This window comes from Schistocerca serialis, chromosome 12 (genome assembly GCF_023864345.2).
Source record: "Schistocerca serialis cubense isolate TAMUIC-IGC-003099 chromosome 12, iqSchSeri2.2, whole genome shotgun sequence".
Taxonomy (NCBI): Eukaryota; Metazoa; Arthropoda; class Insecta; order Orthoptera; family Acrididae; genus Schistocerca; species Schistocerca serialis.
The window spans coordinates 131,653,929-131,680,302 of record NC_064649.1 but is presented as its reverse complement, the minus strand read 5'-3'; the positions used below and the strand labels follow the sequence as shown (position 1 = coordinate 131,680,302).

Genomic DNA, 26,374 nt, shown 5'->3' with positions numbered 1-26,374 from the left:
TATTTCACCTGTTTCATACATCTTGCTCACCAGATGGTAGAGTTTTGTCAGGACTGGCTCTCCCACGGCCGTCAGTAGTTCCAATGGAATGTTGTCTACTCCGGGGGCCTTGTTTCGACTCAGGTCTTTCAGTGCTCTGTCAAACTCCTCACGCAGTATCTTATCTCCCATTTCGTCTTCATCTACATCCTCTTCCATTTCCATAATATTGTCCTCAAGTACATCGCCCTTGTATAAACCCTCTACATACTCCTTCCACCTTTCTGCCTTCCCTTCTTTGCTTAGAACTGGTTTTCCATCTGAGCTCTTGATATTTATACAAGTGGTTCTCTTCTCTCCAAAGGTCTCTTTAATTTTCCTGTAGGCAGTATCTATCTTACCCCTAGTGAGATAGGCCTCTACATCCTTACATTTGTCCTCTAGCCATCCCTGCTTAGCCATTTTGCACTTCCTGTCGATCTCATTTTTGAGACGTTTGTATTCCTTTTTGCCTGCTTCACTTACTGCATTTTTATATTTTCTCCTTTCATCAATTAAATTCAATATTTCTTCTGTTACCCAAGGATTTCTACTAGCCCTCGTCTTTTTACCTACTTGATCCTCTGCTGCCTTCACTACTTCATCCCTCAAAGCTACCCATTCTTCTTCTACTGTATTTATTTCCCCCATTCCTGTCAATTGCTCCCTTATGCTCTCCCTGAATCTCTTTACAACTTCTGGTTCTTTTAGTTTATCCAGGTCCCATCTCCTTAAATTCCCACCTTTTTGCAGTTTCTTCAGTTTTAATCTACAGGTCATAACCAATAGATTGTGGTCAGAGTCCACATCTGCCCCTGGAAATGTCTTACAATTTAAAACCTGGTTCCTAAATCTCTGTCTTACCATTATATAATCTATCTGATACCTTTTAGTATCTCCAGGGTTCTTCCATGTATACAACTTTCTTTCATGCTTCTTAAACTAAGTGTTAGTTATGATTATGTTGTGCTCTGTGCAAAATTCTACCAGGCGGCTTCCTCTTTCATTTCTTAGCCCCAATCCATATTCACCTACTATGTTTCCTTCTCTCCCTTTTCCTACACTCGAATTCCAGTCACCCATGAATTTTCGTCTCCCTTCTCTATCTGAATAATTTCTTTTCTATTGACCATAAGTAATGAAAAGTGTGAAATCATCCACACAAGTACCAAAAGGAATCTGCTAAAGTACGGTTACACAATAAATCGCACAAATCTGAAGGCCGTAAATTCAGCTAAATATTAGGGGATTACAATTACAGGTAACTTAAATTGGAAAGATCACACAGATAATGTTGTGGGGAAAGCAAACTGTAGACTTGTCCACCTTCTACTGGAATGTTGTTGTGCAGTGCGGGATCTGCATGGCGATAAAATTGATGGAGGACATCTAAAAAGTTCAAAGCAGGCCAGCTCATTTTGTATTGTTGTGAAATAGGGGAGAGATTACTGTAGACATCATACACAAATTGGGGTGGGAATCATTAAAACAAAGGGCTTTTTCATTGTGGCAGGATCTTCTCGTGAAACGTCAATCACCAACATTCTTCTCAGAGTGTGAAAACATTTTGTTGCCACCCACCTACATAGTGAGATGTGATAATCATAATAAAATAAGAGAAATCGGAGCTCACACAGAAAGATTTAAGTGTTTGTTTTTAACCTACCCTTTTTTAGGGTGAAATACTAGAGAAGCAGCTTGAAGGTGGTTAGATGAACACTCTGCCTACCACTTAATAGTGAATTGCAGAGTAATCATGTAGAAGTAGATGTAGATATCATTGCATGAAACACGGTTCGGGAGATGTGTCATAAACACTGAGATGCGTGAAAAACTAATTTTCTTCACACATGTACCTCCTTCTCTCTCTCTCTCTCTCTCTCTCTCTCTCTCTCCCCCTCCCCCCTCCCCCCCTCTCCCTCCCCCCTCTCCCTCTCCCTCTCCCCCAACACACTCAGTTTTTCTCAATTAAAATCCTGAATTATGATGTTTTGGGTTTTTTGTAATTCTCATTACAAGGTATGTGATTATCGTCATCAATTGTTTGACGGTCATTGCTAGAGAAAAGTCTGCTCTACACTTTCCAGTGCATTACAGTTTTCATTGTATGCTTCCATGGAACACCTGCGTATTTTGTATGTCTTCTGCCTGCCATTTGTCAGATTAGTGTCCCAACTCTCAGACTGCAGCAGATAACTCCCTCGCTCCACGTACTGTGCATTAGCCTGTATCCCTGCCCTGACCACTTCCATTGCATTGTTCTAATTGTGTCTTTTTCAGCATTCTGTCACTGATCCACTTGTCTGTTCCCCTATCTCTCCCAGTGATTCCCAATGTGCATTTCAGCATAGCTTGCTGAAGAGTCCCCAGTTTTTAAATGAATGGATTTTGCATTAAAACGAAAGTCTGACTGCTAGAAGACGAAACTGGTAAGATACACTGGCTCAGACTCTTGTTTCCAGACACATTGGAAGCTTAGTTTTGAAAACTTAATTTGACTTGATTTTTTATCAGAGACAAAACTACAGTGGACTTAATGTCCCATTGTCCACACTAGAACTGTGTTTATTGTGTGTGTTCTCTCCATGCCATTCTAGTAAAACTGACCAATCCTCTTTAAGAGCAATGGGAGTCCCTTTAGTATGTCTTTGATACACACAATCTGTTCAGGAATTTGTGACCCAAATATTGTGCGCCTTTTGGTACAGTTTTGTCCGCTACACCACATAGTCTGCTCTTAGGATCTTCTTTCTCTATTCCCATTGTGTGCAGGTGTTTCCTGAAGTTCCTATGACCAGGCACGAAACTTAATCTGCCTCTTATTGAAGCCCAGGATTACAGAACTTCTCTTAAAACATGGCTTTGGCATCATTAGCCTTCCACATTTTTGTTTTTTATTCAGTTTGATAATTTCATTTAACCATCACCTATCAGCTTGTTCATTGCCACAGATTCCTGAGTGATCAGCTTTCCTATACCGTATTTACTCGAATCTAAGCCGCACTTTTTCCGGTTTTTGTAATCCAAAAAACAGCCTGCGGCTTAGAGTTGAGTGCAAAGCAAGCGGAAGTTATGAAAAATGTTGGTGGGTGCCGCCACAACTAACTTCTGCCGTCGAATATATGTACCGCTACATAGGCATGCTTTGTAGGCAAGCAGATAAATACTGGCACCAAAACTGCTGCGTCATTAAACAAATTTAAAAAAAAGGTGGAAGACAAGCTTTTTTCTCCGCCCCGAGTTTCGACCACTGCATTTTCGTACATTATCCAATGAAGTAAATACAAATTCCGTATTGTTGATCTTCGAATGTAGCAGCAGCATTTCAATGTACTACGAAAATCCTACTGACAAGACTGTTTGGGATGTTTGTCAATATGGCCAACTCTACATTCTGGATTTTTTCCTACCTGTGAGATGAGATGGTTGCTAATAGGAACTTTTATGAATTGTGAATCACATGCAGTATTCTCTTCACCATAAGAATAATACGAATATAAACATTTTGCCATGTATTGTTTGGTGTTTGCTGCTATCTCATTTAAATCCTGTCTGCCTAATAAACTACGAAACTAGAGTGAGACAACAGCAAACGCGGAAGAATATACATATCATATTCGTATTATTCTTATGCCTAATAGTGAAACAGTCAGAAATGAAGCACGACAATTGACTAGATTTTTAAATCTAAGATGACTCTAATTTCTGTGCAGAATGTAATGTACTAAAGAGGCGCCTGCAAACGGAGAAAAATTTTCGCTAAACTCTCGTTCAGAACATCTATCATATGCAGTCTATTATTTGGTTCTTGTTAATCGTTAGCAAAGAAAGCAGCAGTGTAAGTGACAGCAAATAGCAGTCTCTTGCCATTGTTTCGCTAATGAGACGATTTCTCTCTCTCTCTCTCTCTCTCTCTCTCTCTCTCTCTCTCTTTCTCTTTCTCTTTTTTAATTGTAAGCGGTGGTAGTGCACACAAAAGCACAAAAGCAAGCCATGCCGTGAGCGGCGACAGGCCGTAAACACGCACTATCAGAATGCAACAAACAATGCATGACACAGTACAGTAATGCATTTTCAGCTTAGAGTGACATCAATTCAAACCAGACGAAGCACGTGAAAAAGGAAGTGTACCCGTATAAATAATGACGGAGCGCGTGACGCATAGCAATGGCTACCTGGCAAAGCGTAACTGCTAAGCTTACGATTCGAACCAAACTACTGTAGCTGTATCGTCATTCATTCGATCTAAATTGTGTCTCATATTACAATGGACCAACTTTGTTTCGATTCGGAGATGCGGCCTAAAACTTTTGTCTCCCCTTGAATTTAGAGTCTCAAATTTCAGGTGCGGCTTAGATTCGGGAAAATTTTTTTTCCTTGATTTCGAGTATCATTTTTCAGGTGCGGCTTAGATTCGAGTAAATACGGTAGTCTCGCGAGGCCTTCATGGCATTCTGCAGTGATCTTTGATCTCATTGCAGGGGATGATACAGGTTTCAGAGCTGCTCAGCTGCCTGAATGAATCTAAATGCCATGATCTTTGTAGCATCTGTGTAGATTCTCCTCTGTGCACTTTCTGATTGTGAAGATCTCCACCTGGAATACCATACCTGGCTTGCCTAGAGAGATTGTGCTTTCTGGTCTAGGCTGTATCCAATATACCTAGCCCCACCACCTTTGTCTGTTTTTGACTCATCAGCAAAGCGGATTATGTTTCCTGAACAATGTCACGGTTTTCCTCGACTGTTCCCTACCTCCTATAATTATATAGAAAGGTTTACTGAAGCAGCTGGAAGTAACTATATGGTCAACCGGCACTTTCTCAACCATTCCTATACTTACCGCACTATGCTGGTGTGAGGTGCTGGGTATTATAAAGATTTCCATATATTTCCAGTTTTTAACCTGTATGCCCCTGCCACTGTCTCCATTTTAACCCAAAGGTGTAATGGGGACATGTCCGGCATGTTCTCCATACGAACAATGGATGTGCTGCTAATTCCATCTGTTGTGGCTAAGCAGGCCAGTCTCTGCATCTTACCAAAGTACTCAGCAGCCACCACCTGATGTTCTTTACTCCACCGTACTGTAACCCTATTAATTATCGCAGGTCTTAGGACAGGTGAGTGTCCAGTGGGATGTACGCCTCAGTTTTTTCTAGTGAAACTTTATTTAGTTTAATAGAAGCACTCTAGTCGATTTTCCTGTACAATTTAATGAAATATTCATTTACAAATATTAGTCCTGTTTCTTGAAGTACTGTCTTTGATCATCTCTCATGTGTGTGATTTTGACACTAAAGGTTTTGGTCACCCCTAATTTTTTTTAATTCTTTATTTATTTTATTTTTTTAATTTTATTTACACATCAAGTTCCGTGGAACCAAATTGAGGAGCAAATCTCAAAGGTCATGGAACGTGTCAGTACATGAAATTACAACATAAAACTAATAACAGATCAAAATAAATGCTTATGATCCCGAAAAAAGTCACTTCATAAATTTAAGTAAACGCAGTCGACAATACAACAAGAATCAGCTTAATTTTTCAAGGAACTCCTTGACAGAATATAAGGAGTGACCCATGAGGAAACTCTTCAGTTTTGATTTGAAAGTGTGTGGATTACTGCTAAGATTCTTGAATTTGAGTAGTAGCTTATTTAAAATGGACGCAGCAGTATACTGCACACCTTTTTGCACCAGAGTTAAGGAAGTCAGATCCAAATGCAGGTTTGATTTCTGCCAAGTATTAACCAAGTGAAAGCTGCTTATTTTTGGGAATAAGCTAATATTGTTAACCAGAAATGACAGTAAGGAATATATATATTGAGAGGCCATTGTCAAAATATCCAGACTAGTGTACAGGGGTCGACAAGAGGTTCGCGAACTTACGCCACTTATTACCTGAACTGCGTGTTTCTGAGCCAAAAATATCCTTGTAGAATGGGAAGAGTTATCTCAAAATATAATACCATATGACAAAGTGAATGAAAATAAGCAAATTAGACTAATTTTCGTGTCGAACGATCACTCACTTCTGATACCGTTCGAATAGTAAAAATGGCAGTATTAAGCCTGCTTACTATCTATCTGAACACCTAGAAATTTGAAACGTTCAGTTTCACTAATCATAAGCCTGTTCTGTGACATTAAAACGTCAGGTTTTGTTGAATTGTATGTTAGAAACTGAGTCTTACTGTGATTTAGTGTTAGTTTATTCTCTACAAGCCATGAACGTAGGTCATGTACTGCACTGTTTGAAACCGAGCCAATGTTGCACACAACATTCTTTACTACAAAGCTAGTGTCATCAGCAAACAGAAATGTTTTAGAGCTACCCGTATTACTAGAGGGCGTATCATTTATATAAATAAGGAACAGGAGTACTGATGGCATAGAAATGGGTCTAAAATTATCTACCTTATCCCTTTCTCCCTTTTTAAAAAGCGGCTTTACTACTGCGTATTTTAATCACTCAGGAAACTGACCATTCCTAAAGGAAAAATTACAAATGTGGCTAAATACAGGGCTAACGTGCAGCACAGTACTTTAATATTCTGCTAGACACTCCATCATAACCATAAGAGTCCTTATGTCATATATATTAAATGTTTCACCGTCATCAGCTGTTTTTATCATTAAATCATGTGATCTCTTCAAGTACTGTGCTCAGACACAACGTGTTTGCAACTACTTCTTCCTCAGGGAACAGTCTCAGGCAATATGCAGCCAGCAGACTCCAGCAACCTTCTGCAGGTCTTTGTCGTGTCGGCCTGGCAGTCGTGTGTGTGTGTGTGTGTGTGTGTGTGTGTGTGTGTGTGTGTGTGTGTGTGTCTGTCCTTTGGACTTCATTCCAGTGCCATATTTGTCCACCAGCAATCATTTCTTCTGGCAACATGCCCAAGCTATTGCCATTTAATAGTGGCTGTTTCTCCAGGATGTCCTTGAAATTGGAAATTGAGCTGATATCTTCTGCCTTCTTTTCTCTTTCTTCTTAATCTGATCATAGAACTTTGTCCCTGTGTAGTACTCAGTGTCAGTCTTGTACAAGGGTGTGGTGAAAAGTAATGCCTCCAAATTTTTTATTTTGTTCTCAGTATTAGTTGAGGTATTACATGTCATGCATATTACTTGGTCAACTTTTCTGCTTCCTGATGTGGATGGTCGCATCCTCAGGGCGTCCAAGAGTACCACGATGTCATCCACAAAGGATGGAGTTGCCTGTAATTTGTTTCTTCCTACTAAATCTGCTATTATTATTATTATTAATTATTATTATTATTATTATGTGTTATTTATTTGCTACAACTATTGTAATGTAAACTCATTAGGAATGTCTGGATGGATGTAAGAGAGTGCATGAAGGCTAGGTAAAATAAATGGATAAATAAATATTACAATCTGGTTCACTGTAATTTTTGCAGATGTATCGTCCCACTGCTAACAGTGTGTGCAGACACCTTGGAACGTCTCGAACTTTACCAGTATGACGTGCCTCGCAATGAGGCGCGTGAGGCATTTGTTGCTCTGGGAAAGCTTCAGAACCTGCAAGAACTCACGTCAATGTCCTTGGACTCGTCTTTAACAGGAATTGTTCCTCTGGCATTCAGGTAAGTTATGCAATGTCTATATGTGTCATATATAGGATGAAACTTTCTGAATTGGTAGTATGGACCAAAAGCTGACAAAAAGTGGCAAGTAAACATCGGCTGTGAAATGTGTGTCTTAGGAGCTGTTTGCACTTCTTCAGTAGAAGAGATGTGTTTCACAGTAGTAGAGATGAAAAAGTGCTAATAGCTCATAAGCTGTGCATTTTAGATCCCATGTTTACTAGACATATTTTCCTCATTTTCATCCACACTACCAGCTGTGGAAGTTTGTCAGTGCCACTTTCATCGTCATGTATGTGTGTTAACACACACACATTTATTGCCTATTGTGCACATATCTATTATGTATGTGAGAGAAAGAGACAGTATTCACTAAATCACATGAGAGATAAACTGCAGGTTATCCTATCATAATCAAAACGTGAAGTCACACTTACCTACATCTACATGCAACTGTCGCAGGTCACCATATGGTGTGTGGCAGAGGGCACCCTGTACCACTACTATTCATTTCCTTTCCTGTTCCACTCACAAAAGAGTGAGAGAAAAATGAATGTATATATGCCTCTGTATGAACTCTATTTCTCTTATCTTCATGCCCCTTATGCAAAATGTATGTTGGCGGCAGTAGAATTGCTCTGCAGCCAGCTTGAGATGCCAATTCTCTAAATGTTCTCAATGGTGATTCTTGAGGGGGGGGAAAAAAGTCACCTTCCCTCCAGGGATTCCAATTTGAGTTCCCAAAGCATCTAGCATGTTGATCGAACCTACTGGTAACAAATCTAACAGTCCGCCTCTGAACTGCTTCGATGTCTTCTGTTTATCTGACCTGTTGCAGATCCCAAACACTTGAGCGGCACTCAAGAATGGGTCGTACTTGTGTTCTATATGGGTCTCCTGTACAGATGAAGGACACTTTCCTAAAATTCTCCCAATAAACTGAAGTCAGCCATTGCCCTTCCATACTACAATCCTTTCATGCTCATACCATGTCATATTACTTTGCAGTGCTACACCTAGATATTTAATCGATGTGACTGTCAAGAAACACACTACTGATGCTGTATTCAAACATTACCGGGTTGTTTTTCCTGCTAATCTGCATTAACTTACCTTTCTCTACATTTGGAGCTAGTTGCCATTCATCACACAAACAAGAAATTTTATGTACGTCATCTTGTATCCTCCTGTAGGTGCTCAATGATAGTAACTTCCTGTAGCCAAGCTAATATAGAATAAAAAATTGTAACACGCTAACAATTTTTCATTTTATATTACCTTGGCAGTTATGGTTTCCTGTGATAACTTATTTTAAAGCACGTATGACATGTGATAAATCTGTGATAATTTTCCTGCCATTGATGATGGTTTAGAACCAAGACCATTAGCAAAATAAAATGACAATATTACAGACAGCACAGTGCACAGTGTAATGCATTTTTTAAAAATTTGTACATGCCATTGACGATCACCTAAGCAAGACGTTCAAGATGGTGCTCGGTCGCCCAGATGACACTGTTATACTAGTTCACATGACCACTGATATCGAACATTGCTTCATCAGGAAACGTGAATGGAACATCAGGCTCCATGTGCACCAGTCCCAAGATGATTTGTGCAGCACTCACACATGCTTGCTTGCCCACATTTGTGTGAGCTGCTGCACCATCTACAAGAGATATGGCTTCATTCCTAAATCGTGGTGCAAAATTTTAACCACTGACCTTTGAGAAATGTTAGTCTCTCGAGAAAGTCTGTGTGAACTTGGTTGAGCTGGCCGCCATTGCTTCCTGGGTGAGGATGATGTTCTTTCTAGTTCGGACAGGTCTGTTTGTACCACTGTTTGCCTTGCAATTGTCTTGAATGGAGCTCGTCCTTCCAAACTTCTCATAGGTCCTTCCAATTGTCAGGCAAGACGGTGCGTCCTGTCCGTCCAGGCCTCGAATTTTTCTTGTATGATGCTTGGGGACTAAAAGACCTCCATCCAGGTAGTTGTCTTCCTTCATTCCTGAATATCAAGAGGCTATGGTTTAATCTGCAAAAAAAAAAAAAAACAAAAAAGAGAACACCCACTTAACATTAACATGTTTTTGCTTCGCTCTGTATTTTGATGATCATATTTGGCTGTTTCTTACAAATATGTTCTGATTTCTGATATTGTAATTGCCGTAAGACCTGAGAACACAACTGTTTTATCCAAATATGTAGAGGATTTAGCATCTATATTGATGTGAGAATGTGACAAGATGTCTTCATCTATGCTTCCAAACAAGTCATTTGCTCATTGCGATTTCATTGACTGCACAGAACTGGCAGTTGACACTCATCATTTCATTTCCAGCATATCTCACTGCAACTGTTGACGACATTGTTGCATGAGATATGTAAGTATATCACTGGCCCCTGTCTAGGCTGTACTGTTGCTAAGTATTTCTCCAATTTTAAATACAAATTCTGAATACAAATGATTCAGACAAACTGCAATTTAAACATGGTAGACATTAATAAAAAGCTGAGATTTGTGTATACAGTACATTCCTATGGTTGGCAGCATAACAAAATTTGGTAACAATTAACAGGAACTGCACAAGCAGTGTGTCAGATCCATTGGTGACATAAGTTCAGAATTAGAAGTTATGCAGATACAATTCAGCCTCGTGACAGGCGGGATAACACGACAGACAGGGTGGGCAGTGTGAACTCACCACCCGTGGGGATGCTGGTGGATGGGTCAGGTCTCGTACAACAGACTAAGAACTAACCTTAGAAAACTAGTAATAGTGCACTGTTTTACAACGGGTGGAACATATTTCATTGTATTACCATTTAAGAGCCAAACATAAACAAATAAAAAACAAGGATGTGCCCAATCAGCGATTATGGTTATCAGCAACCAAGCACTTAACCCCTTGGTAGCATTCTTATTACGGGAATAAGGAAACCAATAAAGCTTACGTGCTCCCAGAATTGTCAGACAGTTACTTGTACTAATTATGCAGCATGAGCAGTCATTAAACACTATTTTGAAATGGAATAAAATTCAAAGTCGTGAACTTCTAACATGTTTTGCGATAAGACACCAGCCACAAGTAACAGATCGGATAGTTCTTACCAATGTAAACTCCATTTCAAATGGCTAAGCAACTGAATTTCAGATGTCAAACTTGATATTACCAGGCTGACCATAATTACAGTGGAAAAGTACATTCTTATTTTAACAGAATTTAAAATAGAAAATCTCTCATTGGGTCAACTAACAACCCCATCAAAATGTTTTACAAATTCTTAACTATAATTTTTACAGTTAAAGGCACTGGTTAAATTAGGTTAACACCACTAAATGCTTAACTAAAATAAGTACAGTCAAAAGCCACTCTAATAAAATTAAACTTCGCTGTGTTTAAAAGGGAAAATAACACACAGTTCAGCCCTAGACATGGTAAATGGTAAGCTACTCAAAATATGAGCAGTTTAAACAGGCCATTCTGATTAATATAACTCCACTAGCTTTGCAACACAGACTATGCAACTTCCACACATTTTTCAAATAGTTGCAACTAACGTCTGTAATCAAACAGAGTTGCTTCCATTAAGATAAACTTCAGTTCTTTCGCAGCAAACCCCCATGAACAGTGAACACAGCAGACCTTCCAGGGAGGAGAAACTAATCACAGCACTACAACGTTACCCAATAAGCTGCAGAAACAACAAAAAGAGTGTAACAAAAATATTTGATGAATTGGTAGCGAAGTGATGCTCAAAATCTCCACACGCTCAGCACAGGCAAATTTCCAGAGTCCCATCACCACCACAGCCAACCCAAAACACTGTCTTCGCAGGATGAGATTTGTGCTCTTTAAAAGCTGTTTACTATCAGCTCCAGACAACTGATATAAACCAGCACAAGTTCTTCTTCCAGTTCGGCCAGCAAATTTTAACTGTCCACCTTGGTGCCAGTCAAAGCTCCTCGCACAGAGAACTACCAAAGATCCTGCACTAGTACCACAATCTAGCGATCATTTGATCAGTATGAACCGGGACGGCTCACTTCTTTGAAAATTTTCTGATGTGTCAACGCTCTGTAAGTTTTTCAGTATATTTCTTAGTCACAAGTTACCTAAGTACCGAGCTGCTTTTTTGAAGGATTCTTCAGTCAATGGGATATGCCTCCCTCTCATTCCTCTTCTTGTACTGCTCTGTGTAGTAGGTGTGAACACATTGTTTGTTTTCCATTCAGAGCCATCTCATTTGAAGAATAACATTGCTGTATCGTGTATAGAGATGTGAAGATCAAGCACTTTTCTATTTTGTGAACGCAAATTTCTTGTATAGTGTGTATAGTTCAAAGATGCCTAATAAGCAGTTCTAACATAATCATACTTCATCAAAACATTACCAAAAATTAGATATTTTTATAAAATTAAATCGCCAAACGATTTACTTGGCAAGATTGTCTGAAACGTACCACCATATGACAGTAATGTTGTGAACATTGTTTGGACACTTAACTTGGAAACAGAATTAAGTGGTCCTTGGTTAGTATTTTATAATAATAATAATAATCGCTTGCAATCTTCACACAAGTTTTTACCGTATTTACTCGAATCTAAGCCGCACTTTGTTCCGGTTTTTGTAATCAAAAAAACTGCCTGCGGCTTAGAATCAAGTGCAAAGCAAGCGGAAGTTCTGAAAAATGTTGGTGGGTGCCGCCACAACTAACTTCTGCCATCGAATATATGTAGTGCTACACAGGCATCCTTTGTAGGCACAAAGATAAATACTGGCACCAAATCCTCTGCGTCAGTAAATAAATTGAAAAAAAAAAAAAGGTGGAAGTCGAGCTTTTTTCTCCGCCCCCAGTTTCGACCACAGCATTTTCATACATTATCCAATGAAGTAAATACAAATTCCGTATTGTTCATCTTCGAATGTAGCAGCATTTCAATGAACTACAAAAATCCAATTGGCAAGACTGTTTGAGATGTTTGTCAATATGGCCAACTCTACTTGTCAATATGGCCAACTCTACGTTCTGAATTTTTTCCTACCTGTGAGAAGAGATGGTTGCTAATAGAAACTTTTATGAATTGTGAATCACATGCAGTATTCTCTTCACCATAAGAATAATACGAATATAAACATTTTGCCGTGTATTGTTTTGTGTTTGCTGCTATTTCATTTAAATCCTGTCTGCCTAATAAACTACGAAACTAGAGTGAGACAACAGCAAACGCGGAAGAATATACATATCATGCCATGTTTATATTTGTATTATTCTTATGCCTAATAGTGATACAGTCAGAAATGAAGCACAGCAATTGACTAGATTTTTAAACCTAAGATGACTCTAATTTCTGTGCAGAATGTAATGTACTAAAGAGGCGCCTGCAAAGATTTTCAAACAGAGAAAAATTTTCGCTAAACTCTGGTTCAGAACATCTTCTATCATACGCAGTCTATTATTTGGTTCTTGTCGATCATTATCAAAGAAAGCAGCAGTGTAAGTAACAACAAATAGCAGTTTCTTGCCATTGTTTCGCTAATGAGATGATCTCTCTCTCTCTCTCTCTCTCTCTCTCTCTCTCTTTCTCTTTCTCTTTTTTAGTTGTAAACGGTGGTAGTGCACACAAAAGCAAGCCATGCCGCGAGCGGTGACAGGCCGTAAACACGCACTATCAGAATAGGACAAACAATGCATGACACAGTACAGTAATGAATTTTCAGCTTAGAGTGACGTAAACTCCTATAACAAAGAAAACGGTGCTTATCAGATCAAAGAAAAATAAGCAATCTATTCAAACCAGATGAAGCACGTGAAAAAAAGGAAGGGTACCCGTATAAATACGGAAGGAGCGCCTGACGCATAGCAATGGCTACCTGGTAAAGCATAACTGCTAAGCTTATGACTCGAACCAAACTACTGTAGCTGTATTGTCATTCATTCGATGTAAATTGTGTCTCATATTACAATGGACCAACTTTGTTTCGATTTGGAGATGTGGCCTAAAAATTTTCTCTCCCCTTGAATTTCGAATCTCAAATTTCAGGTGCGGCTTAGATTCGGGAAAATTTCTTTTCCTTGATTTCGAGTCTCATTTTTCAAGTGCGGCTTAGATTCGAGTGCGGCTTAGATTCGAGTAAATACGGTATATATTTTTGGGAGACATAGTTACAAATATGTCCACAGCACCAATTCAGACTCGCATATAAAAACAAAACTCCATCCAAACAGGCCACAAAGGCCCAACGGTACTCACCATCCACCGTGTCATCCTCAGCCCACAGGCGTCACTGGATGCGGATATGGAGGGTCATGTGGTCAGCACACCGCTGTCCCAACCGTATGCCAGTTTACGAGAGCAGAGCCGCTAATTCTCAATCGAGTAGCTCCTCAGTTTGCCTCACAAGGGCCCAGTGCACCCTGCTAACCAACAGTGCTCGGCAGACCGGATGGTCACCTATCCGAGCACTAGCCTAACCCGATAGTGCTTATCTTCAGTGATCTGATGTGAAGTGGTGTTATCACTACAGTAAGGCCGTATTATTGATTGACATTATTAGTTAAATAGGCATTTAAAATGAATCAAAAATCTCGGAACAGTAATCAAAAATGAGAAATACCAGTGCAAAACTGAAAGTTGATGCAAATGGTGAATAGACGGTTTAGGAATATGAAATATACTTGTATTTTGGATTGTACACTAATTTTCAGTATTGTGTTCTCCAGTACTACTACACATTGGCAGTTACATTGCTCAGTGCATGGAAGCTGTTTGTGTTCATATGACAGTGGCACCAACCAAGGTGTTGCAGTGATAAGATGCAATAGTCTCATTCTGGAGTACCATAATTCAAATTCCTTTAATGGTACCCTGATTTACATTTCCCACCGGTCAAGCAAATGCTGGGATGGTTCTTCCAAAAAGACCCATCTGATTTCTGTCCCCATCCTTCATTAATCTGAGTTTGTGTTCAATTGCTAAGATCCTATTGTCCAAGTGATAGCTGCTTCATAGCAAATATGAGTGATCTTGGTTTTTGATGGACAGTGTGATTGTCATATCCATTTTAGCTGATTAGTGACAGAAATACATAGGAAACTTGCAGATGCTGTAGAAATAAATGTTCTTGAGCAATTCCACATTTTAATCATCATTCAATATCAGCATGCCATCAGGACGTAATACTGTCTTCTCTGTTTCCTTGACAACTACATCATTTGCAGACAGTTAAATGCCAATGTCCGTATTAACTCCTTAATTTTTTCAATTTGGGACACTTACACATTCCCCAGTGTTTATTCTGAGAGCATGAGCAGGATGGGTGCAGGATAACTGAATTTGTATTTGATTTACAGACATGAAATTTTGCGGTTTATTCAGAAGGTGTTTCAGAATGCCATAATTTTTTAAAAAAAATCTTGATCATAAGGTTAGAATTTTCTATGTGAATGGTAGATTTACTAGCAGATGGCCACACACAGTTCAACACCACACTCTCCGTATTGGTAATGTGAATCTTAACATTTCTTGATGCACAAGTAGTGCCCTTATTTATTGCATTCTCATTTTTCTTTGTAGTTGCAACACACACTGGAAAACGTATTTCAATAAGACAGAGAATGTAATTATCATATGCATAGTAGCTTCACTTCTCAGACTTTTCATTCACATCCATTTATTGTGACTTTTGATCCTGGATTTCCAGTAAATGAACTTATTGGTACTGCATAAATGTCATCAGAATGCATTCACCTCAATTTCCTTATGTTCTGCCAATGAAAGAATGTAAATGAACCAACTTCAGTGTCAAACTCACAGTGCTGGGAGTCACTTATTGTGCTGCTACTGAATGCTTGACTACTTTCGCTGGACATTTTGAAGTATTCCTCATCACTGAAAACTTCTGGTCACAAAAGAATACATTCAAGATTATCCCAAGCATAATACATCAATGAATTGGTCATGTTTAGATGTGTACTTCTAACACCTGCCGAGTCACCACATTCCAAATAGCCGTTTACAAAACTTCCTGCTAAAGGAAGCAGAGAAAACACTAAAATAGCTCTGATGATGCCAACAGAGTGCAGCTCCTACCATAAACAGGTTATGTTACAAATTATGACTCCCAAAACAAACAAAATAGGAGACTGTGTGCAGAAACGTAGTATTTTGTCAAAATTGAGATGAATGTCAGTTGGCGAAGTGTAATATTACATTGAAAGCAGTTAATGGGTTGATGAACTTTGTGGCAATCTGTTTGTGACAGCTTTGACTCCTGGTCGATATATGTTCCCTGGTGACACAGCACTGTTTCTGTGCAGTATCAAGTCCAGAAAATTTGTGGACATGTGGAAACGAAAAAAAAAAAGGGAGAACTGCGGTATTACCTGGCCAAATCTTAGTGCAAATGAACACCTACAATCGACAGTGGGTAGGTCTTGTGAGCTAGATACTGTAGCCGTCTACGGGCTATAGTTTGAAGGTTTGCTTTCTGCAAGGTTACTGATGCTGGGTTACTTGATGCAGTGTGGTCGGGTGGAAATCACACTATTCTTTGTAAGCACTGGCCACCAGCTCAAGCTTATCAGAAAGGTGGCAAAGTGTGCTCCTACAATTAAAGGATCTATTTCCTATTCAAGGCTAGTTTACTGTGTACTAGCACCATTTGGTAGGTAAGTCTGCAATGGACTAAGTTCATGAATTGAATAAAGCACTAACAAGCCTGGGACACAGTGAAGTCAGTGCAGAAATACAACAGTTCCAAATCGGTAACCACTTGAGGCTCGAAAACCAATTGAGTGAACTTGGCTGTGCAATGGTGCATTACAGTACAGCAAGCAATTAGCTGCATTGCAAAATTCTTCAGCAGATGCAGTTTTATATGTTTGCATGAATATATCTCCCTGCAAGTTCATTATCTCCAGTTGCAGTAAGGGCTTTGAAAGATGGAAAAACTTTGCAGCAACATCAGTCCAGTCTGCCACTGGAAGAACTTAAAAGGGCGATTTTAAGAATTTTGACAACTTCCCTGTCTCTGCGAAGTCTTAGAATTTTGCTGCAAATTTCTTCCCAAGATCTGACAGGAAATTCGGAAATACTGCAATGTCTATTCCAGAATTATTTTTATATTCAAGAAATTGTTGGAAAATGAATAAATTGTTGACTTGCAATGTTTTTTTCAAAGCTATCGAGCTTGCAACAGAAAGAAGACACACCTTGTGTATCAACTCGCACATTACTTTTCTATATCCGTGTAGATATTGATCACATTTGTATGTTTGAGAATATCTTTCAGGAAAGCCACTGGTACCTTACTGTGTTCGTTTGCAAGGCACTCCAGATATTTCCTTGCTTGTCATGCACCCAAGTTGTCTAAGGAGGAGGTTACTTCTTCTATTTACCAAAACCATTCAGTAACTTGCCCTTTACGTAGCCAACAAATATTGTTGGGCTGCAGTAAGTCAGATTGTGCTGAATCACACTCGAGGAGAAACTCTTTGAACTGTCTGGGCTGAAAAGGAGAATAAGACCTCATTAAATTATCCACCTTGATAGAGCTGTCCTTCTCTTCTTTCATAGTTGCTCTAAGTTTTCTGGTGAGTTATGCACTGGAGATATGGTAGTAGCCCAGTGTTCTTATCCTAGATTCTCTTTACTAGTCGCTTTTCATCAATCATCGCTGTGGCCCCATCAATTGAAAGGGACGCCATTTTATCATAATTAATGTTTGTTTTTTCATGAAGTTATCAAAAGTCTCAAATAAATCTTCAGTGAGTCTTGCTTTTAAACGCAAATATTGTTATAGAGTATTCCCTAAATGCTTTACTTTCAGAAAAAAGGAGACATTTGTTGTAATCAACACTGTCACATGTTTCAGGAAGTGCTATGGGGAGCAAGATGTCCTCTGCAGAAGTTCGCATAAACTACTTCTATTGTCAGCAGCCAAAATTTTGGTTCTCATTGTGCTGCCTCTTGGCAAGAATGGGATACCTAAAATAGTGGCAACAACATCCTTTTTCTCTTCAAAAAATTCCACTGTGACTTAAAACATGAATTTCTTACTATCTTGGAGACTGAAAATGGCTTCTGGTGTTTATTAAGCATCTAACACACATGCAGTGCTGCTTTGACAGATTTTTTCATTCCAAGTTCACAGAGTGCCTTAGTAAGGCTGTGCTTTTTTTGTGAAAAGCTGGATATGCATGGAGTTTTTCCAGTACCCAGAGGAATATTTTCATTGAACTGCTGGTAAGTTGTTTTGTTTTGCCACTTTAAATTGGCACTTCTCACAAGAGCAACAGTTTAACTGGAACAGCTCCAGGTTTGTCTGGCAGTGTAAAACAATATTGTTCAGCCAACTTAGTCAAAAACTTCCTATATACACTATCAACTTCCTGCTTTTTAGGATCCATATTAATGTAAAAAAATTACAACCTTCAAAAACAATAGTTCCATACAAGATTGCAACAACTACTGACAAAGCAATGATGAAATTTGTCTATTTTTATTTGGATTGATTCGTTACAAAAATAGTGCTGCCAGGCACAAAATGCGTGCCATCACACTGCAAAGAAGTTGCTTCAATATCAGAGTGTACATTGAAACACTCCAAAGGAACCGCTTCCCCTTCATAGGTCATCGTAACCATGTACACCCACCCAGAAGCTAAATTTGTCATTTCACATAAAAGATTCATAAAGTGGTGTTAAGCTTTTGTTTGGGTTACAAGCACAAAAATTGTTTTAAAATGTATATGCCAGCTCCAAGTAAAAGAGGCTTCATAAGTTGCCAGACTCAGAGATCGATTTATAAAATTTCCTGTTTCATCAAATAAAAATTCTTTTGTTGGTTTTGGGCATACAGAGCTTTTATTTGGACCAACATAACACACCGTGCCAGCCAGCCGGTTCAATCCCTCCCGCCCCCACTCTCCAACATGCTCTCCTGTGTTAGAAAGCGTAGCAGGTATCTATTTAATCTACCTACTAACAACAGAGCTCAAATGAGTCACACAGTTACTACAAAATACTATAAAAATGATGTGACAATGAAAACAATTGATTATTTATTAAATCATTTAACTGGATAGATAAAAAAAATATACTGATCAAGAGGCAGCAGAACACACACATAAAAGATTGCTGCGATTGACAAGCTTTCGGAGCCAGTGGCTCCTTCTTCAGGCAGAAGGGTTGAAGGGGAAGGAAGAAGGGTGAAGGAAAAGGACTGGAGAGGTCTAGGAAAAAAGGTAGATTTTGGGAAAGTCCCCCAGAACTGCAGGTCGGGGAGACTTACCGTATGGGATGAGATGGAAAGACTCTTTCTATTCAAAGTCACTGTGATCTACAGAAAATTTTTTAAATAGTTTACTTGAGTAATTTATCCTTTAAAAAATATTTTTGGCTGTTCAGTTTTTGGCCTTCTGTGGTCCGGACATGTATCTCGGTCCACCAGTTGCCGATTGCGGGTATAGTCTGACTCGTCACCCCAATCAATTATTTTCAGTCATCCCTGGACAGTGTTGCTTTTTACACCCCATCAGGCATCGCTTCGTAATGACCAGAGAAATGTGTGGCTTGTGAGGAGCTGCTCTACCACTGTACCCCTCTCCTTTTAATTACTCATGCGCAGTCGTCGTGCTAGCTGGGCTGCTGGTAGTACACTGGAATTCGCAAGTGATTCCTCCCTCTGATTTTTTTTTTTTCAAGCACCCTCCCCAGTGCTAAGCAGTCCCTGTCCATTAGTACATGAGGTATGCTTCGTCTCGGTGTAGCTTCAGTTGTCGGTTGTTCTTTTGCATTTCCACTTGACAGTCACATCGCCAACAGTTGAACTGGGCAGCTTTAGAGCTGTTGAAATGTTTTGGACCTATTTGGTACTCAGGTGACATCCAGTGATTTTTCCCATGTTTGAAGCCACTGAGCCCTCTGACCAACCCCACCTCCTGTTGGCGCTTCCCTGCTGACAACACAGTACTCTCCATCTCCTTTTATACAGGGTTATTACAAATGATTGAAGCAATTTCACAGCTCTACAATAACTTTATTATTTGAGATATTTTCACAATGCTTTGCACACACATACAAAAACTCAAAAAGTTTTTTTAGGCATTCACAAATGTTCGATATGTGCCCCTTTAGTGATTCGGCAGACATCAAGCCGATAATCGAGTTCCTCCCACACTTGGCGCAGCATGTCCCCATCAATGAGTTCGAAAGCATCGTTGATGCGACTTCGCAGTTCTGGCACATTTCTTGGTAGAGGAGGTTTAATCACTGAATCTTTCACATAACCCCACAGAAAGAAATCGCATGGGGTTAAGTTGGGACAGCGTAGAGGCTATGACATGAGTTGCTGATCGTGATCTCCACCATGACCGATCCATCGGTTTTCCAATCTCCTGTTTAAGAAATGCCGAACATCATGATGGAAGTGCGGTGGAGCACCATCCTGTTGAAAGATGAAGTCGGCGCTGTCGGTCTCCAGTTGTGGCATGAGCCAATTTTCCAGCATGTCCAGATACACGTGTCCTGTAACGTTTTTTTCGCAGAAGAAAAAGGGGCCTTAAACTTGAAACCGTGAGATTGCACAAAACACGTTAACTTTCGGTGAATTGCGAATTTGCTGCACGAATGCGTGAGGATTCTCTACCGCTCAGATTCGCACATTGTGTCTGTTCACTTCATCATTAAGAAAAAATGTTGCTTCCTCACTGAAAACAAGTTTCGCACTGAACACATCCTCTTCCATGAGCTGTTGCAACCGCGCCGAAAATTCAAAGCGTTTGACTTTGTCATCGGGTGTCAGGGCTTGTAGCAATTGTAAACGGTAAGGCTTCTGCTTTAGCCTTTTCCGTAATATTTTCTGAACTGTCGGCTGTGGTACGTTTAGCTCCCTGCTTGCTTTATTCGTTGACTTCCGCGGGCTACACGTGAAACTTGCCCGCACACGTTCAACCGTTTCTTCGCTCACTGCAGGCTGACCCGTTGATTTCCCCTTACAGAGGCATCCAGAAGCTTTAAACTGCGCATACCATCGCTGAATGGAGTTAGCAGTTGGTGGATCTTTGTTGAACTTTGTCCTGAAGTGTCGTTTCAGTGTTATGACTGACTGATGTGAGTGCATTGCAAGCACGACATACGCTTTCTCGGCTCCTGTCGCCATTTTGTCTCGCTGCGCTCTCGAGCCTGAAGTGCGGCTTCGGCCGAACAAAACTTTGAGTTTTTCTACGTATCTGTAGTGTGTCGTGACCATATGTCAGTGAATGGAGCTACAGTGAATTTATGAAATCGCTTCAATCATTTGTAATAGCCCGGTACTGTCGGGTCCGCCTGCATTACACAGGGGTGTGTGGATACTTTCAATCAAATAGTGTACGTGGCATGTCAGAAACAAGTGTACATGTGTGGTGTCTGTTCTTTCAGACAGACACTTCGTCACACATACACTGAGGTGACAGAAGCTGTGGAATAGCGATATCTACATATACACCTTGTGGCAGTATCATGTACACAAAGTATAAAAAGGGCAGTGCATTGGCAGAGTTGTCATTTGTACTTAGGTGATTAATGTGGAAATGTTTCCAACATGATTATGGCCTCACGATGGAAATTAACAGACATAGAACGTGGAATGGTAGTTTGAGCAAGAGGCACATTCCATTTCATAAATTGTTAGGGAATTCAATATTGTGAGATCCACAGTGTCAATAGCGTGCCGAGAATACCAAATTTCCGGCATTACGTCTCACGACAGACAGCACAGTGGCCGATGACCTTCACTTATCGACAAAGAGCAGCAGCTTTGGCATAGAGTTGTCAGTACTAACAGACAAGCAGCGCTGCATGAAATAACTGCAAAAATCGTTGTGGGACATGTGACGAATGTATGCATTAGGACAGTGTGGGAAAACTTGGCTACGGCGGCAGATGACCGATGCAAGTGCCTTTGCTAACAGCACATCACCTGCAGTGCCTCTCCTTGGCACAGGACTGTATCAGTTGGACCCTAGAGGGCTAGAAAGCTGTGGCCTGGTCAGACGAGTTATCATGTCAGTTCACAATAGCTGACGGTATGGTTTGAGTGTGGTGCAGACTTCACAAAGCCGTGGACCCAGTTTGTCAACAAGGCACTGTACAGGCTGTTGGTGGCTCCGTGATGGTGTGGATTGTGTTTACAGGAGTAGACTGGGTCCTTTGGTCCAACTGAACTAATAATTGACTGGAAAAGGTTATGTTTGGCTACTTGGAGATTGGTTGCAGCCATTCATGGATGTCATGTTCCCAAATAATAGTGGAATTTTTGTGGATGACAATGTGCCATGTAACCGGGCCATAGTTGTTCACAATTAGTTCGCAAATCATTGTGGACAGTTCGAGCAAATGATTTGGCCATACAGATCACCAAACATGAATCCCAGCATATATTTCAGGGACATAATCGAGAAGTCAGTTCGTGCACAAAATCCTGCACCGGCAACACTGGCAATTAGAGGCAGCTGTAGGGAGCTTTCAGCGAATTGTTGAGTTCATACCACATGAAGTTGCCATACTACACTGGTCAAAAGGAGGTCCGTCATGATAGTAGGAGATATTCCATATCCTATGTCACCTTAGTGTGTAATTGTTTAGATACACCCAATGGGTGTATGACTATTTCAATGCAAAAGCATACTGCCGTTCATCCCCTTGTGGGAATACAGTGTGGCTGCGAGCAAGGGGAAAATGAACAGGGTCAAATGGGAAGCACGTTCGGATGGTAGAGGTTTGTTGAGGCAACCATTCTAGAGAAGCGGAGCATCGAGGTTTGAGTCTTGGTCCATTCACAGATTTTCAGTTGCAGCTGTTGAATTATTTCAATGTGCAAAGCCTACGATGTACAGATTTCCCTTTAGAAACAATTGTGACTAGCATGTCTACATTGTAATGGAAGCAGTACTATGAATTAAGCATGCTAATTGTCTGCTGTTTAGGTACAGCTGTATCCATTCACCTGCTTGCCCACGGATGCCACAGTTTTTTAGGTCTACACCATACTGATGAATGTTCACTCCAGTTTTTAAACTGGAAATTAAATCTTCGTTGCTCTGTCACCATTAGTACCAACTTCATGTCGATTAACAATGCACTGTACCTTGAATTAGCCTTATTGAAGTACAAGAACTTTCTGGCTTGTTACGTAAGATAATTCAATGCAGTGTTTGTGTTTTAGGGATGGAGGCTTGTCGAAGCTGAAGCTGTTGGATCTGTGGGACGGATACGGCCTGGAAGACGACGCTGTAGTCGCTATATCCCTGGGATGCCCTGTTCTGCGGGAGCTGAGGCTGCGTCACGCTATTCGGATTTCTGATGCAGCATTTTCGCAGATCCATCATCTCAAATGCTTGCAACTGTAAGCAGATCTGGTGACTGGTTTTTTTTTGTTGTGGAGCATAAATGTTGCTTATGGAGTAGACAATGCTTTAATTAATAAAGTACAATTTCTTACAACACAGTTGTTGCAGTTGTTGAGTTTTTATCCAATTGTATTTATACACACACACACTACACGCTCGTGCTTGTTTGTGTGTGTGTGTGTGTGTGTGTGTGTGTGTGTGTGTGTGTGTGTACGTGTGTGTAAATACATTTGGATAAAAGTGCGTGCACGTGTATGTGCACCCGCATGCATGTATGGATACTGTCTCCAGCAGCTAAGGCCCAACCAAGGTCCACCCTGGACTTTCCATTGTAGGAGAGCAAGTTTGTCACAAGTTAAATGTTGTCTAGCAGTTTCATCAGCCAACTTGATGGCAGAGGCAAGTAGAATGTCATGAGTAGTAATAAGAATAACTTGTTATTGATAAATTTGTAATTCTTGTATTAAAAGTAACTATCTTTCCAACAAATTTACAAACAAGTTCAGATCATTTACATTTTTTCTCATAGAGGGCCTTGCTACGAGGATGGTTTGAAAAGATTTCAGATTCACCACAAGAGGTCAGCTCTAGTGCAACAAGTTGTTCACATGATGTTCATTGTACTGTTGCCTTTAAACATATGCCACATCCACGTGAGTGCTCTTGGAAGAGAGCTGTGGTGGTGACGTGGCTCTGTTGTTGTTTCTGCATAGGGATTTGTGAAGATGGAAAAAATCGAGATTTGAGCAGTGATTAAGCACTTTGCCAAGAAAGGTATGAAAGCATAGCACATTCATGCCAATTTCCAGAATACACTGGGGGGTCTCTGCTCCTTCATATTACACTGCTGCCAAGTGGACAAATAAATTGAAAGCTTGGTCGGGAGAGCTTAGATGACGATCCGCACTGCGGTCAGCCAGGATGTCACTACTCCAGAGATCATTGGAAAAGTGCACAAAATGATCACGGAGGATCGGCGATTTAAAGTGTGAGAGATTGCTCATGCTTGCGAGATGTCGTCTGGAAGGGTATATCACATTTTAACTGAAGAATTAGAAATGAAAAAATTATCTGCAAGATGGGTGCCGTGACTCTTGACGCTGGATTAAAAACGCGTGAGAACAGACATATCGGAACAATTTTTGGCCCATTTTAGGAGAAATGAACAGGATTTTTTGCACCGGTTTGTGACCACAGCTGAAATTGGGTGCACTACTCTACCCCAGAGACAAAACAACAGTCAGAGCTTCGGAAACATGCCGATTCTCTGCCGCCAAAGAAAGCAAAGACAATTCCTTCGACGGGATAGGTCATGGCATCAGTGTTCTGGGATGTAAAGTGGATTCTGTTTGTAGATTATCTCCCCACTGGGCAAACAATGGACGAATTGCAACAAAAGATGTGCGAAAAAAGGCCAGGTTTAGCAAGGAAGAAAGTCATCTTCCATCAAGACAATGCCTGCCCGCACACATGTGCTGTTGCCCTGGCAAAATTACATGAACTATGGTATGAATTGTTGCCACACCTGTCTTATTCACCTGATATGGCTCAGTCAGACTTCCATCTCTTTCAAATACTGAAAAGTTTGCTTCATGGATGAAGATTCACTTCAAAAGAAGAATTGATAGCCAGAGTTGACAACTATTTTGCAGGAAACTCATTTTCGAGATGGAATCAAGGCACTGGAACATTGTTGGACAAAGTGCACACTGGCAGTGGTGGCCGTGCGGTTCTAGGCGCTTCAGTCTGGAACTGCGTGACCGCTACGGTTGCAGGTTTGAATCCTGCCTCGGGCATGGATGTGTGTGATATCCGTAGGTTGGTTAGGTTTAAGTAGTTCTAAGTTCTAGGGGACTGATGACCTCAGATGTTAAGTCCCATAGTGCTCAGAGCCATTTGAACCATTTTGAACAAAGTGCACTAATTTACAAGGAGACTACATTGAAAAATAAAAAAAGTTTGTGATGTAACTACTTTTTTTTCTATTCTGTTGCGAGAACTTTTCAAACTATCCTCGTGTATGGTAAACAGAATATTTTGCAACTCATTAAGTGGTAGTAGTGGCGCTTATATGATGACATTTAAATAATATCATCAGTGCTACCAGTTGCTTAACTCCACCAGTCAGACTTATGCATGATCACAAGAACTATAAGGATATTGTAAAAGATCCATTAGTTTTCTTCATGAAAACAACTGAAAACTCATTGAGTTAGCATTGTGCCCAATATTGGCAGGCCTAAAATTTTTTTGACAAAGCAAGAAAAGAGTTTCTGTGTGTTGGAATATGCAAGATGCTTATCTGTTATAACAGTGCAGCAAGAATTTGTTGTAACAGTGAAGTATATGTTAGGTAGGAGTTGTGGGAAAGAACCACTATGTAAACAGAGCATTGTTTGTTGGTATCAACAATTAAGGGACTAAAGTTCTCTCTCTAAACAGAATTTACTGCTTGATCAAGTGTCAAAAATCAAACAATGGAAAATCCAGGGTGGAATGTAACAATATTATTGAAGGATAGTTGCTACTCACCATCTCCACTATATAAGCTGATCAAGTGTGCTAGATGCAACTGAGGAGAGGATGAGGGAAAGTTCTGTATGCAATTAAAAAAAAAAGAAAATCAATGGTCCACGCAAGCCACGAACTTCGAATACTGTAGGAAAGTGTGTGGAAGACTTTGCGCTGGCCGTTAAATTTTGAACTATATCGTTTACACCTTGTGCAACATTTAAAATTGGAAGATTATGGCTGGTGCCTTCAGTTTTGCATCACAATGCAGGAAGCACTTTATTATGAACATTTTGCCTCCAAGCTGACATTCAGCTTTGAAGCAACCTTCCATTTATGTGGAAACGTTAATTGCCACAATGTGAGAGTGTCGGGGCACTGAACATCCTCATGAAATTGTGCTGCACGAATGAGATTCGCCAAAGGTTACTGTTCATCGTGCAATGTCACAGATGAAACTGTGTGGACCATTTTTCTTCTGTGAGAAGACTATGACTGGTATATCTGACCTGGATATGTTACAGTTGTTGTTTCCACAACTTCATCAATAAGATGAAGCACCTGTTAATTGGACCATCAGTGTTCATTGCTGTGGTGTCATACTCTGTCGACACTATGCCGGGCACTCTTTGTCCAGAGGTTGGTAGTAACACCTGTGATTAATGTGCCAATCCACAGCCAGTTCTTAGACGCAGCCACTGCTGCACACGTGAGTAGTGCCATCGCTGAACCACCTTCAGAAGACGCCACACCGATGCCAGCCAGTCTAGTTGTGGAGTTCACTTGGAGCCTCTGCAGCCTAACTAGTCTGCCTCTCTGTTATTGTGATTGTTTTTGATGA

General features: G+C 40.3%; 1 protein-coding gene across 1 annotated transcript in view; it reads left to right on the top strand.

Annotated features, from left to right (window-relative positions):
- LOC126428424 (uncharacterized) overlaps positions 1–26,374 on the top strand; it is a 118,223-nt gene that overhangs the window by 44,575 nt on the left and 47,274 nt on the right. The window contains exons 6-7 of the mRNA XM_050090351.1: positions 7,441–7,626; positions 22,839–23,018. Coding sequence (XP_049946308.1) covers positions 7,441–7,626; positions 22,839–23,018 — 366 coding nt within the window. The remainder of the gene's footprint in view (positions 1–7,440; positions 7,627–22,838; positions 23,019–26,374) is intronic.